Below are 17078 nucleotides of genomic sequence, written 5' to 3'. Positions count from 1 at the left end.
TGCTTTGGCTGATATCAATAATATCAATACTGCAATACCTGCACTATTTCTGCATTTGTTGACATTGTTCACCTTGGTTTTGGTCTTGTTTGCATTGGAAGGTAAAATTTCTGTCTGGGAGGAGACTTAGCTACAAAAGGAAAGTTGCTTATCACAGATGTAAGTAACTGAGCCTGTATCTATAATTCTCATATACTGGAAAATGGAAAAATGGAGCTGCAGTGAAAAGTGGGAGAAGGCCAGCAGCTGCTGTTTCTTTTAATTCCTGGTTACCAGTTACTTTTGGCTGGTACACCAACTGTTGAGCATTGCAGGATGAAAAAAATGCATTTTCTGTTAAAATTGCCCTCCTTTTTATTGCACAGGAGACTCAAATAGATCTTGATGTGTGGTTGTGTTTGAGGGTCCCAGGACGAGGGAAGAGATGAGAATCTTGACTCCATGTTTCAGAAGGCTGATTTATTATATTATGATATTATATTATACTAAAATGCTACATTAAAACTATACTAAAAAGAATAGAAAGGATCCATCAGAGAGCTGGAAAAGAACGGAATGGAATGAATAACAAAAACCTGCGACTCTCAGAGAGTCTGATACAGCTGGGCCATGGTTGGTCATTAAGTAGAAACAACTCACATGGACCAATCCAAGATGCACCTGTTGGTGAACAATGTCCAGACCACATTCCACAGCCATCAGATAGTTATTGTTTGCGTTTCTTTTCTGAGGCTTCTCAGCCAGAAGAGGAGAAAAATCCTAGCAAAGGACTTTTCATAAAAACATCATGGTGACATCGATGCATATCCAAAATCCTGAATTAAAGAACAAATGTTCTGGGAACCAGGAGCTGGAAAAGAATGGAATGGAATAAATAACAAAAACCTGCGACTCTCAGAGAGTCTGATACAGCTGGGCCATGGTTGGTCATTAAGTAGAAACAACTCACATGGACCAATCCAAGATGCACCTGTTGGTGAACAATGTCCAGACCACATTCCACAGCCATCAGATAGTTATTGTTTGCATTTCTTTTCTGAGGCTTCTCAGCCAGAAGAGGAGAAAAATCCTAGCAAAGGACTTTTCATAAAAACATCATGGTGACATCCATGCATATCCAAAATCCTGAATTAAAGAGCAAATATACTGGCTTTTAACTTTTGTCCCTGACCTTTTTATAAACACTTATTTTCTAAATTTTCAGGCAAACAATCTGCTCCCCAAAAAAGGCTTGGGTGGCTGAAAAATCGTGGATATTATTTTTTCTGGAAAATGAATTGATAGCACAGTACCATTAATTTACCATGGCATGCTTTGTTAGCAACTTACCCAGGCAGATCTACACATGGAAATAGAACTCTCATGGAGAGAATATCAGTTGCTATTTGCCCCAACACTTTCTACAGATTTTGAGGAGGCAGCACTTTATATTTCCTGCACATGTTATACTTAGCCACTATTACAGACCTGAGAAACACACCACAAGTTTATAATGTTGTTGGCAGCATGCTCAGTGTTTTGTTTGGCCAAGGGCTTCCCAGTAACAATCCCCCTAATCCACCATCAGTGACCACCCTAACAATCATTTGTGTGTTTATTCAATTCCAGTTTTTCATTCTTTCCCCTGCCAGTCACAGAGTAACAAACCCCAGCTTTTATTCTCAATATGCAGTTTTATAGGAATTGAACATAAACCCTGTCCTAGAAACTTTGAGTTGCAGTTGGGATATTTTCTGTTATAGATGCAGAATTTATTATGTGTGCAGTTTTCCTACTAGTCCTGAGGAAATCTCCATTTCTGCCACTTCTGAAACCTGTATCACCAACATGATCATCTGGTCTTCTAGTTTAGGATTATAGCTAGGTTTGGGTAAAAATTGCAAAAAAAGACCTACAAACTAAGTGCTGGTCCTCCATCCTTTGAATGCACCCTCCTGTCTGCCAGAGCAACAACATGGTCCATGATTATGGATGCTGTAATAGTCACAATGGAGAGTTTAACAGAGTTTGAGTTAAATCTGTTAAAGATGTGTTTTCAATGAGTTGTCATTGAAGTTCTCATCTTTAGGGAAAAAAACCCCAGCAAATTGTGACCACTGTTGGTTTTGGGAAGTGCACTACAAAGAATTCCTCTTTTACAATTTGCTGCTGGGCAGAACTGCTTGCTTTGCTTCTGCCTTTCTTAAAATACAACCAAATGAATAATGATCACTGCAGATAATTATTTCTATAAATATTCTCCTGTAGAAACACATAAAGGGTATCAGCTTCACTCAGCCATTGTAGATGATAATAATAGTGAGTTAAGAAGTAAATTTGGCATAGTGAGAGATGTTCTGGAGAATCCAGCCACTGTTGTTGGTCATCAAGGTCTATTGTGTATTTTGACTCTTTGTCAGAAGTATTTTCAATACAAAGGCTGGTTGTAAACAGATTTCTGAAATTCATAATGAAACAGTGATTTAGTTCCAAAATAATTCCAAAACTTGCTTGAAAGAGAATATCTGCACATGTTTTTCTTAGTTTAGCTTTAGCCTGGGCAGTTTGTATTAGGGGTTGTAAGATCTGTTTCCTGACATGGCAGAAAGACTGAATTTTGTACCAGGCCATGCCTTCCAATTCTATTTTACCAAAACAGAAATAAAACTTGAATTCAAATTGAATCCTTCCTTCTTTTCCTCCCTCAGGTTGTAAGTTGGGCAGAAAGTGCAAGAGACCAGCCTGTGGAGTTATTTTGCCTTTTTCACTCAGATTGTTGGGGGAAACCAGGTGAAGCAAGGCTCACACCCATGGCAGGTTTGCACAAGCAAATGTGGTTTTATCTGCAGAACAAAGCCCTGGAGAAGAGAAGGCTTTGGGGTGACCTCATTGCAGCCTTCCAGTACCTGAAGGGAGCCTACAAGAGAGATGGAGAGGAACTTTTAACCAGAGCAGTGAGTACTGGGCCAGAGCAAATGGCTTCAAGCTGAAAAAGAGGAGGTTTACATTGCACATTAAGAAAAAATTCTTTACTGTGAGGGCAATGAGGCACAGGCTGCTCAGAGAAGCTGTGGCTGCCCTGTCCCTGGAAGTGTCCAAGGCCAGAGCCCTTGCATGGGGCTCTGAGAAAGCTGGAAGGGCAGGGAGGATTGGATCTTTAAGGTGCCCTCCAACCCAAGCCATTGTATGATACTGTATTGTTGAGCTCCAGCCTGCTTTTAGGAAAAGCAATGAAACAGGTGGAGATACCGAATGCAGGGAGCCCCCGATGCAGGGAATGGTTGGCATCTGACTCCATTGATCCAGAAGACTGAACTATTGCTTTATTAAACTATATCACATTATACTATACTATATTAAAGAGATACTATACCATGCTAAAAGGATAATAAAGAAAAACCCCTGACTGTCTTGAGACAGCCAGGACACAGCTTCGAGTGATTGGTTCATTAATACTAACAACCATCACCAGAATCCAATTACCAAATCCCTTCAGGTGAACAATCTTCCTAACACATTCCACGTGTGCAAAAACAACAGGCACAGAGAATAGAGATAAGAATTGTTTTCTCTTCCTCTGAGGTTCCTCGCTGGGATTCCTAGGAAATCTCCTTGGGAAGTTATGCCTGCCTGCTCTCTATGAAGAGAGCTGCAGCTACATGGAGAGGACTCAGAACCTGTCCTGCTTCCTGATAAACCTTTGTTTATGATTTTTATTTTGTTTACCACTCTTTCTGGAAGAGTAGCTGTAGATGAGTCTGTTTTAAATGGGTGACACTGCTCACAAATAGGGCACAGGACACCACCCCAAGGCCCTGGCTACTGCCCAGCATCCTTGATTTGCATCCTTGATCCCAAAATTTTCAACCAACCACTCGCCTTCACAGCCTGAGGACCTCAGGGACTTGGTGTTTATTACATGTGTGTTGCTTTTCTCCAGGCCCCAAGGCACAGCTGAGGGGAGAGCAGCAAGGTTTAGGATCTCTTAGGCTCAGGGATTCTGAGAAAGCCATGGAAGTGTGTGTGCTGGGAATGCAGCTTTGGCTCTGTGACTCCCCAGAGAGCACCTGGGCGTGCTCTCCGTGTTCCTCCCCAAAGGCAACCAGAGCAGACACAGATTTTCTTCACTGGGAATGTCTTCTTTAAATGCTGCAGGTTTCTCTGAAGAGAAGGCAGGAGCATTTCTGTGGAGGCACCATTGTTTGTGCTCAGTGGGCGGTCACAGCAGCTCACTGCTCCCTGGACATGTATGGATGGGATATTTCAGGAGCAGGAAAACATGGATTGGAAAATGTGTGTGCCGTAGCATCTCTTTGTGGTGCTTACTTACAGGCGCTACCCTTTTATTTGTAATCAGTACTTTTCATGTTTTAACAGAAAGGGAGAAAAAAACCTCTGAACACCTCAAAATAATTAATAAATAAACTTACAGATATTGACAAAGACTGATTTTGGAAGTCTATGTAAAAAATTCATTTGAAGCAGAATAAAGTTTATACTCATTGCTTTTGTGTTCCCTTGCTGCACACCTGGTCTGGTACCAGGAGCCCTGAGGCAGGACTCACTGTGGTTTTTTTTGATCAACTCAGAATCATAGAGAAATGACCTTATTTATTCTGCAATTTTCTGCGTCCAAATCGTCCCTCTTCTTTCAAAAAGCAATGTGGCTGAACACTTCAACACAGTAAGAGGACCTGATGCCTTAGTCAACCAACCAAACCATGGTCAGGTCTGCAGCAAAAGGATTTTTCTTCTCAGTCCTTTTCATCTCCCAATTTCTCCTACAGGGCTTACTCAGCTCCTGCAGTCTGTACCTCTTAAATGTTCTACAATCTGAAGATGAAAGGTATTGGCTATCACAAGTAACAACTTCTCTGTTTAAAAACAACTTCACTTTTCCCTTTTACATTGAAGATTGCATAGCTGCACTTTAATTTTTCTGTTCCGCAGGAACCTGCTGCAATACCTGCATGTCAGTGCAGGAGAGCACTGCTTGGGGCTCAGGGAGAGCAGTGAGCAGACACTGCCTGGCACATCTGTCAGTCAGCACCCCAAGCTTGACCCCAGGACTCAGTGAACTGTGACATTGCCTTTCTGAAGCTGGATGGCACCTTCAACTTCAGTAAGGCCAGAGTTGTGATTTTTTTTTCTCCATGAAGAAAAAGTTATTGTTCTTTGCATGCAGAAGATAAATTGTCAATATGAGATTAATTTTACAGATTCCACAAAAATAACAAGATTTTTCTTTCTGTTAAAAACCCTCCAACACTTATAAAGGAAGCTTTTTGTAATTTTTCTTTCAAATATTTACTAATAAGATTCATGTCACTGTGTGGCAGGTTCATCAGTTTTGCCAGCATGTCTTCCTCATGCAGGTGAAAAGTTTGAAGCAGGATATATCTGCCCTGCTTGTGGCTGGGGCCATTTAAAGGAAAGTAAGCCACTCACATTATCATTTTTTTTCTGAAACTAAGTGCTTGATTGCCCAGGTCAGAGCCTGAGCAAAAGTAACCTTCAACTGGCCCTAAGAATTGTAATCTCAAAATGGGATTTTGCTTCCACACCTACCTGTGAATTACTTCAAAACGGGTAATCACAAAAACTAGACCTGTATTTGAATTTTGAAACATTTTGGAATTTTTTCAAGTAAAACCACTTATATACAAAAAACTGGATGTTTGCCAAAACGTGCTTGTAACAATAATATGGCTTGGAGCAGGTTTCCAACCGATTTTTGTGGTGTATTAACAGCGACATTAAGTTTACCTTCCAGCTTTTCTTCTGAGCATTGATTGGTGTTTCAGATGGACTGCTCCCTCACTCCGGTCTTGCATGAAGTCAATCTCCCAATCCTAAACAGCAGAGAGTGTTCAAGAGCACTGTCAACTTCAAAGAAACCCATCCAAGATGCAGGAAGAGATGCCTGCCAGCACACAGGGCCCTGTGTGCTTAGGAGTGTTTCTTAGGAGCTCTGTGTGCCAAAGTAAACAAATTCACTGTAAACTGGGAGGTTTGGATGTAGGAATTCTTTCAAAAGTCCCCTATGGGGCAATGCACTTAATGACATGATTCCATATTAATTATTGTATGGGTTGTAGAACAGGTTCCTGAGAGCAATTTTGCAATGTACCCCAGTGCAATAATGCTTAGGGCTTTCCAACTTCAGAACACTTGATAAATTAATTAATGTGGAAAGATCCAGAGGATGAAAGTAGAAAGAATTGGATTACAGGAAGGAAAGGAAGTGTGATAAAGGTTAAGTGATTGTTCCTCACTCCTTTACATGCTCAAGCACATCAGAGATGAACACACAAGGGAATTAATCTGTCTCTCCCCTTCTGACAATCCTGACTAAACACCCAAAAATGTGTGTGTCTTTACAGCTCTTTTAAAGCTGACTGTCCCCTGTGTTGCAGGTTTTTAGTAAGGCACAAAAGAGACCCCAACACACTCTTTAAGGCTTGCTCAGGTGTACAAGCTCCTGGGATTTTGCTGGGCCTTTTTCCAGGGAGACTCTGGAGGCCGTTTTTGTGTCGAGGCAAGCACAGGGCCTGGAGCTTGCTGGTGTCATCTCCTGGGGATGGGATGTGCCTGCAGCTGGATAAGGAGCAAGAAGAAGAAACATTACAACAGAGGATCCCTGGGAACTCCCAGACCTCAGCATGGTGCTGTGCTGGGTTCAGGAGAACATGCGTGCTGGTAATTAAGTCCCCGCAGTAACGCGTCCCTTGCTTGTGACGAATCCCCTGCCTCAGAACATTTTATTTCATTTTATCTTTTCTCAGGCTACAGCACTTATATGATTTCCTGTCAAAGCACTGCTGCATTTCATAGTACTTTGAAGTGTGCTACTGACAGGCAGTTGTCAAAACCAAATTGAGAGCATTGTAAGTGTTTGCTTCTCTTCCACTTTACTTCCTACTTGGAACCTTTCTTTTAAATTTTTTTTTTTTTTTTTTTTTTAAGAATGATCCTTTTATGCAGCTAGCCCATTAGCAGGTTTATTGGAATATTTTTTTTTTTTTTTTTTAGTGGAAATTCACCAGTTGAAAGTATCAGAGATTCCATGTGCACTTCTTTGAAGTCACTTGTCATTTTTCTCAACTAAAACATGTTGGATCAGACATCTGACAACAACATGGGGACAAGTCATGCTCAGAAGTGCTTTTGTTCACTCTTCCCAAAAGGCCATGAATTCCCTCTGTACTGGGGAACAGTGTGTGACCATCAGGTGCCACTGCCAAAGTCATGGAGCTGGAGATATAAATGGCAGGGTGAACTTTACTGAGAGTTACAAGAAACTGAACTGACATTTTCTTCAGTCTAATTAATAAGTTCGTCTAATTTTGTTAAAGGGTTTTGGATACTGTGTTAAAACTTATACAGAGAACTGAAAAACTGAGGGAGGGTTATTTAAGAGGTTTAGTCAATGAGAAGAAAAAAAATTGGGAGGAGAAAAATAAAATTTCCTATTAGAAACCATCTTCAATTGGTGATTCAAAGAAGGAACTCCCATAATGTGTCAGAGAAAAATGAAAAGGGTTTAGCTTCTGAACAAGTGCTGCTCAGACCAAGTGACCTCTCAAAGCAGGGTTCATTCTGGTAGTGGCTACTCCAGAACGGTTTATTCCAATGTCAGCATTCCCTAAACTTGCAATTATGTTTTGATTCCAAGCCCTGTTTTTTTGTAGGCACTGTGTCCCCAAAAAGCACTGGGAGTTGTCTCAGTGTCAGCTGTACAAAATTGCCATTTCACATGGACAAAAGTAAATTGTGAATATGAAGCTGCAGTAATTTATTCTTCTTTTTTCTCTCCATTCCCTATCCCTCCTTCATTAGATCTGAAAGTGAAAAGCTCCACAGGTGAGTATATTACTTTTGCCCAGTATCTTTTATTTGTGTTAAAGCATAAAAAGCCTTCCCCAAAACAGTTGGAATTTATAAAGGAAGAAACCTTTTTGAAAACATTTTTGCCAGTTTTTATTGGTCTTCCCAGGATGCTGCAGGTGCAATAATCTAATAAGTACTTGACTCCTTAAATTTGTTTGTGTTTACATAGTTGTTGGTAAATGCTGCTCTCACTGGGTAACCTTGCAAGCAGAAGGAAGGGCAAGAGGAGATGATTTTTGTGCTGTTGTGTTTCTGCTGACACTTGACCAAACAGGAAAGCTTCTGCTTCTTCTATTAAAGTAATTTTTAACAGCACATTGAACTGTTGCAAAAGCCTCCTGCTGTAACATAACCAAGGGCATTATTTCAGATGGGCTGCCATGAACACTTTTGTTTTGCTCTGGGGTATCCATTTTTCCTCACTGAAAATGATCTCTACTGAAATCTTCATGTAACCAAGAGTTTCTTTAAGGTAAAAAATAAGCACTGCCATTTACAAAAAAATGAGAGTCCATTGGCAGGGCTTCATTCTTGCTCCCAGATGATGGGGTTTAAAGCTGATTGGTCAGAATTCCAAATAAAAGAGAGAAAAAAAGAAGACACAGCATCAGTTTGCCAGCAGAAACAAAGTGCAGCTGAGCAACCCTGTCTCACAATATCCTCCAGATGTCTGAGATTTTTGGTGGAACAGCTGATTGCATATGTGTCAAACCTAATTCCTTTCATTATGCTTTAACTCACAGTGTTTTGTAGTGTTCAGGATGGCAAACTCTGCAAGAGTGAAGGGGAAGTACATTTTCCTGGAAGGCCTAAACAGTTCTATCAAAACCATCAGTAAGCAGAGAAAACAAAGTCTTCCCCCAGAGAATATTCCCCATAGAAGTGTGGGTTTTGGTTGCATTTTTGTGAATGGGAACTGATTTCTTATTCCAGATTATGTGTATGGAGTGTATTTGTGCCAGAAGGGAATTACATATGGCTTCATTTCTCCCACTTTGATGTAGAGCCAGAAATGTTCTGTGACTATGCTTCGTTATCAGTCTATTCAAAAGATGACAGACTTGTGGGTGAGTTTTTGTCCCCTCATTCTTTGAAGCAATCATTCAGGTTGGAAAATACCTTTAAGATCTATAACCTGTCATAGCACTCCTTATTCTAACAGCAAGGGCACCCAGTGTGGTGGTGGTTGATTGTTTCACTTGCTTGATTGATACATTGAGACATAGGATCTGAAATAAGAGAAAAAAGAGTGTGGGAGGTGAGGAGGTTGCAAAATGCCTGGTAGGGAACTGTATCACACTTCTGGTGTCAATGATTTTCAGTTTTTAATAGTGTGAATCTATTTGGGTTAATGGATTAATGAGGAAAGTAGAAAGATGTATAGGAAATTTCCCTTTAATCCTAAAATTTTATAGCTAAGTATTAAAAATGGTACATGCAAGTTTTCTCAAGTAACTGAAGGCTTTAACCAGCGATTATTCTCTAATGTTATGTTGCAGGGAAATTCTGAGGAGGAGATGCACCATTACCTCTTTTGATTGGCTCCAACAGTATAAGACTGAAATTTGTTTCTGATGATGAGGATTATGGAACTGGTTTTTCCATCACCTACAAAGCTCTTACACCAGATATTCTCCTGGTAAGTTTAAGCCAAGTAATGTGCCTGCCTACACTCTTGGGTGGGGACCTGGAAAAGAATGTCAGGAGAAGATCAACCAGAGGAAGCTCCCGTGGTACTTCTGTGTGGATGATGCTTCCATGGGGGGGCTTGAGGGAGGCAGCTGAGGCTAAAACACGTCCTGGAGAATTGTGTTTGGTTTTTCTGTGCACAGCAGTTCACCAGCCCTAAGGATGGGCCCAAGGGCCACCTGCTGATTCTTAAAAGAACTCCTGATGTTCCTCTTCTGATAGCATTTCCAGCTGGTGCTTTCCTTTCCATTTTTGCCTGCCTGGATTTCCAGCTGCTGGCAGTGAGTCCCTCTTTGAAGAAGGAGTGTTGGAGAGTATGCACTACCCAGAGCACTGCAGCAACCTGGCAGGCTGTCAGTGGAGTATCTGTGCTCCAGAGGACTATGTAGTCAAGGTATAACATGAACCCTTTCTGTGTCTGCATGATGGAAATGGGCACCACTGAGTTAACAAGAAATGATGCAGCTAAGGACAAACAAGATCAAGCAACATGAGCATGAATAATGCTGCTGGATGCAGTTAAGAGGAATCACTATCCATCCCAAAAGACAGATAGGTTTGGATTTGTCCTTTAGGTTATGGTAAAATAGGATTTCCTGGGTTAAATTTCATCATGACAGATTCTTCTAGAAAATTTAATATTTATGTATCACCTCTGAGAGGTCTGAATGTCACAGAAACCAAACTTTGCAGGAATCACTCACAATCCTAAAGACCCTCTAGATCTTTGAATTTTTCCATATGACTATCACAACAAGGTTCACTGTTTCGTTTTTTAATTTAAAGCTTACATAGCAGTCTGTTGAAGTAGAAGAGAGTGAAGACTGATTCTATGATGCCATGACTGTGTATGAAGATGTGGGAAAAGAGGGGGAAATTGGTTTGACTTTTGATTTTTAATTTTGGGGGTGTTCTATTTCTTTTATGATGTTCACTAGTCCTATTGTCCAGTGTAAATAAAGTTTGCTTGTAGAGTTTCAGGAAATGTTATAGGTACTAGTTTCAGTACCTTGGAAAATGCTTGCAGAAGAATTGAGAATTGCTAATTCTTCTCAACTTACAGAGGCAAAGCCACATTGAAGTGAACCATTTTTGAGTGTTTAAATTCTGTGTGAAATGCAGTTCCGAATTGGATCCAGTGAAGAAAATACATAGCACAGTAATTTGGGTCTATAGGAATGATCACACACAAAGCACCCTAAACATTTCCTTTTCAGAGTCCAGATGTTCTTCACTCCAGAGCATCATTCAATTTTTGCCACTTGGCTTATAGTGAGTGAGAGGAAATCCCATCCCAAAAAACTGTTTTCAGCACTTGCTTGAAGCTGGTGCTTAAATTAGGGAAAATCAGGTAGCTGGGGTGTTTCATTTGTAAGGAAGTTTGTGGGTGCTGCAATTGTGACTGTTGTGAAATGATGCCAGAGACTCCTTGTTCTGATGAGGAAACTGCTGAACAGGCTGCCAGGAATAGGTCAGTCCTTCAGCCTCAGCCTGCTTATCTCTTGCTCATGGTTACTTTTAACCTTCCTGTCTGAAAGCTGGAATATACAGAATATTGTGCACCCACTGTTGAAAGAAAGAAGGATTAAGAAGTACCTGTTAATTTTTTAGTGAGCCTTTGCTTTCTCATTTTTAGTCGAGTCTTGTGGATTTGCCCTACCAGCACCTGCTCCAAGCTCCTCTGCTCTGATGCTGGCTGTCTTCCACTCCGATGAAACAGAGACCTTTGGAGGACTCAGAGCTACACTCTCCTTTGTCCATGTTAACAGGGAACAGAAAACTAAATAGAAACTTGGGAAAATGCCTTCTTGGGGGAACACAAAGGGCTCTTCAGTGGAGTGGATGTTCAGAATTATTTTGCTCTAGGAAATTCTCATCTAACAAATTATTTCGGTGAAAAAAGGGATTGCAAACCTCTTCAGGCATTAAACAAAGGCCTAATGAATGGTGAAGACTAACAATTAATCTGGCCAAAACCTGGGAGTTGTGTTTGTGGCACATTTTAAATTGCACTTTAATATTGTAATAGCACAGATCCCTAAAACAGAAATCTGTTTTTTCTACAAAAATAAATAAGGAAATAAAAGTTATTCTATAATACAAATATTTCTCAGGACATCCTCCTAACACACTCACCACCCTCATTTGCTAGATTTAAATATTTTGAATTCAACTAAAGAAGAAGATTTTGAAAACATGAATGTTAGTGAAGAAGAAATAAAGGTTACAACAGGTAAGACAACCTCAATTATGCTTCCTTCAAGGGACTAGAGAGTACCTTATGGACTATAAATTCTTGAAATACCTAATGGTTGCAGTTGGTCCAGATTTTTTTAGTAAGATATTTTGAGGAAATAAAAATATGCACAGTGACATTTACCTGCTTTGGCTTTAGCAGAACCTAATTTTTCTTGTTTCCTTCATCTTGCTAAGTCATGTACAATAACATTTCAATAACATTTCAGTTTGTATGTCAGTTTACACCTACTTCCTTTGATGAAAACAATTGCAAAGACTACAGAGTAATTGAAAATAACAACCAGCATTTTAGAGCTGCCCTTTCCCCCTCTAGTAGTCTGTGGAAAATGGGATGAGTCCCATTGTAGGGACCCATTGTTCATTGTAGGTTGGAGGCTAAAACTTTAGAAGGTAAGTGGTAGCTTTTATCTTGGTGAAGCTCTGTTTTTTGCTAGGATCATCTTCTCATGGTGGTCTAAACATTTGGATCCTTTTTAATGAGGGAAATTGGAAGATTTAGCAAAAAGGGGGAGGTGGAGCTTGAAAAGCTTTGGGGTTGCCCTTAAATGGAGTGTTCTTTACTTCTCCCAGTCTTAACCTAACCTCTAAAGACTTCTTGGAACATCAGTGCTTTCTGTTTCAGAGGATGTTTGTGGAATGCCTTCAAATCAGCCCAGGTTCCTCTTCAGCAGCATAACTGGAGATGAAGAAGCTGTGCCTGCCAAACTGCAGATGAGCACATCTGTGGAGGAGCAGTCCTTGCCCAAGAATGGGTTGTCACAGCTGCCCACTGCCTTCATTCCAGATGAGAGCAGTGGAACGAGCCCTTCCCTGGGAACGTCCGTAACTGCACGGCGTGTCCCGGCTTCCATCCAGGGTGGCACAGGCTTGGTTACACCTGTTACAGCTTACACTGCCTCTGGATTCTTCCAGAGGTGTGCTAGGAACACAGCAGGTTTTAAGATTCATGCGTTTCAGGACTGCTGTTATATCAGTCTGAGAATGAACTATTTTTTTTTCCTTAGGGAAGCATACGGAGAGTTATGGATGGCGGTACAAGGACTTTATGATCTTACAGAGTAGGAGTACAGACAGGTACTGTGTGCTCTGCTTAGTAATGAAATACAAATCAATCTTTCAAAAGTTTTTAATGTGAATGTGATTCCCAAATTCTCCATGATGAAGTAATCCAACAGCCCTGAACATGTGGTATTCACATTTTCTGAAAAATCCCTTCACCCAGGATTTTTCTCCTGGGAAGCTGAGAAACCTCAGAGAAAAGGAAAACAATTTTGTCTCATTTGCTTCTCCTGTTTCTTGCACCGTTGGAATGTGTTTGGAGATTGTTTACCCACAGGTGATTGTTTCATTGGTTTCATGTGAGTTGTTTTGACTTATTGGCCAATTATGGCCAAGCTGTGTTGGGACTCTGGAGAGAGTCACGAGTTTCATTATTATCTTTTTAGCCTTCTGTAAGTATCCTTTCTGCATTCTTTAGTATAGTATAGTTTAGTATTCTTTAATATATTATAGTATCATAAAATAACAAATTAGCCTTCTGAGAACATGGAGTCAGATTCATCATTCCTCCCTACCACGAGGGTTCCTGCAAATACAATGTGAACGCTGATCCCAATCTGCATTTACACAACAGCTTTTGTGTGACTGTCAGCACAGACCTGTGCCTTCACTGAGCTCCAAAGCTCAGTACCCCAGAGGATGTGGGAGTGAGAGGTGTATTGTCTCTGTGCTCACTGGTGACTGTCACCAAGACAGAAAGACTAGGGCACAAGTTGCCACTTTGCTCACACTGGATAAATGTTTTTCCAAGACACTCTTCCTACCCTTGCTGGAGTTTTCTGCACATTCCCTGTTCCATGTCAAAGATGCATAATCTTGACTTGTTAATATCAGAAAGCTGGCAGTTTCTGGAGCTGCTTTTAAATGTGTTCCCTTCTTAAGGCATCTTGGAAATGTATAAAACCAAAGTTACTTAAAGCCTCACATTCCCAAGTCTTTCAGAAAACGTCGATGTCTTTGCTTTCCTAGAAAAGATCAATCAAGCAGTATTTCATACACCCAAATTTTAACGAGACCACTCTGGACTCTGACACTGCCCTGCTGCAACTGGCTGAGCCCTTGGAATTCACCCCCTCCGTGCTCCCAGTGTGCCTCCTGCCGGGGAGGAGGTGCTGTAGCTCTCGAGGATGTGTGTGGTCACAGGGTGGGGTGCACCTGAAGCAGGTATGCAGTCTTTGCTGCGTGGGCATGTTGTGCCTGTGTTTTAAATACCACATTCTGTGCTGGAACAGTCCTTCTGTCTGTGCGTAAGTTTTTGGAGAACAGACATGTTAGAAAGTTTTCACTTGTGTAAGCTCAGCTAGACGTGAAGGGACATGGGTGGGAGGAGAGAAATCAGGTAATTTAGATTGAGGCCATTTGAAAAGGAGAAGGGAAAATCTTCTTCTGAAACCACTAATTCATGCCTCTACTGGATTATGTGTTTTAATTCAAGACAGAGAAAAGGGGAAAAAGCTGCAGCAGCTGGAAGTCCCCATCCTGGCACCTGACATATGTCAGAGCTATTACATTAACTTCCCAGTAAAGTGACTCTGGGGATGATTTCCAGGATTCCCTCTGGAGGAAGGCAAGGACTCATGCACAGTAAGTTACCCTTGGGCCAGAAAGGGAAGTGTAAAACCTCCCAAAGCTGTTTTCTTGCAAACAGCTGTGGTGATTCGCAGTGAAAGACTCCTTAGCAGTCAAATTTGAATTATCCATATTGCAAAAAGAGTTACTTCCCTCGAACAAAGGTTGTGTCTTTGTCTTTTAAAAATGGAAAGCTCCAAGCACGTGAGCAGCTGGGACCTCTCCTTGTTGAAATGAGATTTTAAAAACAAGAGTGATGTTGGCTCAGGACAAGGCTCCTTTGTCCTTGCGCAGGGTGATTCTGGAGGCCCATTAGTATGTTCCTCAGAAAACAACTTGGGGTTTTACGCTCTCCATGGAATTACTAGCTGGGGCTTGAGATGTGGAAGGAAGAATACACTACCCAGGAGAATACACTAATGTTAGGTTTTGTTTTGATTGGATCAAGAATAATATTAATAGTAGTGGTATGTATGAAAAAAACCCAACAAAACAACCATTAAATTAATCCTTTTGCTACTGTTAGATGATTAATTTGAGGTCCTTTCCAGAGTGCCATTTTTATATTTGGGTGTCCGGTACTCCTTGAGATCTTGTCTGGTTAAAACATCCCTAGCTGAAAGCCTGAAAAAGAAACAAACTTAAATCAGCAGTAACTTCTGAAAACCATATTTCTTCCAGTTGTATTATTATTATTCCACTTTCTACTGCATTTCATGTATGGATGAATGTTTTCCTTGCTGTGGCTTTGCAGCTTCATTTCTCAGGGCTGGGAGGAAGCAGAGGAGCAGGAACTGACACGTGGTGGCAGCTGAGTTCACTTTGACAAGTTTACAGCCTGTCTTCATTGGTGATCTTTGCAGAGTTTACCCTGATTTATTCTTCTTTTTTTTTCAGAGCTCCCCATTTTCATTGTGTGACTGTCTAAAGAACAGTTCTGATGGATCCCATTGTAAAACATTCCCAAAGCACAAATGCCATTGAAAACAAAATCTGGTGGGAACATACAGGTTTCTTTGACTGATGAACAGATTCCAGAGTAGCTGATACTTACCCTGGGGAATTTACTGCTGATTTATCTGAACAGAGACTTAGGCTTTTCACGTGAGTTGGAGCAGTCACAAGTTACCTGCAGCCTTCTGACACTCTGTTAATCCGTTTTAGAAGGGAAAAGAGGGAAAATAAGCCACATGAGCCAAGCATGTCCTTGAATGTAGTGCTGGAGAGTGTAAAAATACTGCAGGGTATTTTTTAATACAGCTTCTGGTTTTACAAATTGTTTGGTGTTTAAACAAAAGTGTTTGAAAAGACAGGTGTTACAGGCCAAGGGACCATGCAAGAACTGATAGCTATCCTAATCAATCAATGCATTAACTTGTTAATAGCAGTTTGTTTAATGTCCAAAAGGCTGCTTATACAGAAATCTGTGGTGGCGGGCTCCAGTTAGCTTTGCAGACCCTGCTGCTCTCAGCTGTAGTGTTCAAAACTAGATTAGTAGGATAGTACAACAGAGAGCACAAGCATAATCCTCCTTTGACTCAATGGTCCAGACAATAACTAGAAGGTAAGACATCTCACTTAGTCTTTGTTGATATTAATGGCAAAAATATTTAGAAAGCTTTTCCCAGACAAGCATTTGATGCCAGTAACCCTCCTTTCTTATTATATTAGTTTAAAACTTTGGTTCTTTAGTTTTTTTTAAACTTTCATTTTTATTCTGTAGCTGGGCAAACAATAATCTCACTGACTGTATTCTCCAATGAATAAGGTAAACATATTTCACCACTTTCTTCACTGTAAAGTTTAAGGCAAAAGCCCACAAAATATTGAGCATGAGTTTTTTGTGAAGCTATGAAAATACTTAACAGTGGAAGGATTATGGGCAAATTGAGATTCAGTGATTCAGATTCAGAGCTGTGTTGCATTATTGATAGAGTATGTGTGTTCTATCTTTGCCAAGCTCTCTGAAGAGTTCTTCAGAGAGAAATGGAGGGAAAATATCCTTTGTAAATTTTTATCATAGAAGCCTATTAATGTTTGGTTCTGGTGGAAGTTGCCATTAGCTGACTGTATCAGTTTATGCTGGGAGCAGATGTGTAATATCTCTTGGCTGCTATTCTGTTTTGCTTAACAGGAACACAGTAACTTTTATCTTTTATTAATTTAGTTATTAATTATTATTATTAATTTAAGGATTTCAAGAGGACGTGTTCAGAAAAGGAAAAAGTGTGTAGAGAGAACTACAGATGCTATCAGCTGTGATGATATTGAATGCAGTGATAAATTTGTATCTTTTATGAAAATTCCTGTCTTAAATTCTATCTTAAAAGGTCTGCTTTTGATTTGATTGTTATGGCACTAACTTTTTGCTTGGCTTGCTCTGTTGTTAGCTTTTTGTGTTTCACCTAGTATGATTTTACAGGAAGCCTAGTTTTGCTTTTGTTTGTGGCAACTTTTTAGTCTCTTGTAATATGCCAGTAACTTTTAGCAACAATGCGAACTGTTTTCTGATGCAAATAAAATCTTGATTAAAAAAACCAAACCAAACACAACTAAAAAATAATTTAAAAAAATTTACTTTCAACGGGGTTCATGTAATGTGATTCTATTTTAGTTTTTAGGTGTGGCTCTGT

General features: G+C 40.3%; 1 protein-coding gene across 1 annotated transcript; it reads left to right on the top strand.

The window, feature by feature from the left end:
- Positions 1–1954: 1954 nt before the first annotated feature.
- On the top strand, positions 1955–15365 carry OVCH2 (ovochymase 2). The gene is given in 29 exon segments (XM_041485777.1): positions 1955–2005; positions 2704–2796; positions 4135–4226; positions 4930–5045; positions 5048–5101; positions 5319–5414; positions 5784–5803; positions 5805–5917; positions 6501–6532; positions 6535–6558; positions 6561–6624; positions 6626–6678; positions 7819–7842; positions 8613–8703; positions 8803–8936; positions 9369–9528; positions 9841–9952; positions 10345–10438; positions 11195–11320; positions 11705–11791; positions 12440–12514; positions 12517–12610; positions 12822–12891; positions 13846–13966; positions 13969–14040; positions 14312–14460; positions 14740–14844; positions 14846–14912; positions 15343–15365. Coding segments are annotated over 29 exon segments (2412 nt in total).
- Positions 15366–17078: the final 1713 nt, after the last annotated feature.

Source organism: Pyrgilauda ruficollis, unplaced genomic scaffold, assembly GCF_017590135.1.
Source record: "Pyrgilauda ruficollis isolate IOZ18807 unplaced genomic scaffold, ASM1759013v1 scaffold119, whole genome shotgun sequence".
NCBI classification, from domain to species: Eukaryota; Metazoa; Chordata; class Aves; order Passeriformes; family Passeridae; genus Pyrgilauda; species Pyrgilauda ruficollis.
This window is presented reverse-complemented; position numbering and strand designations above follow the sequence as displayed.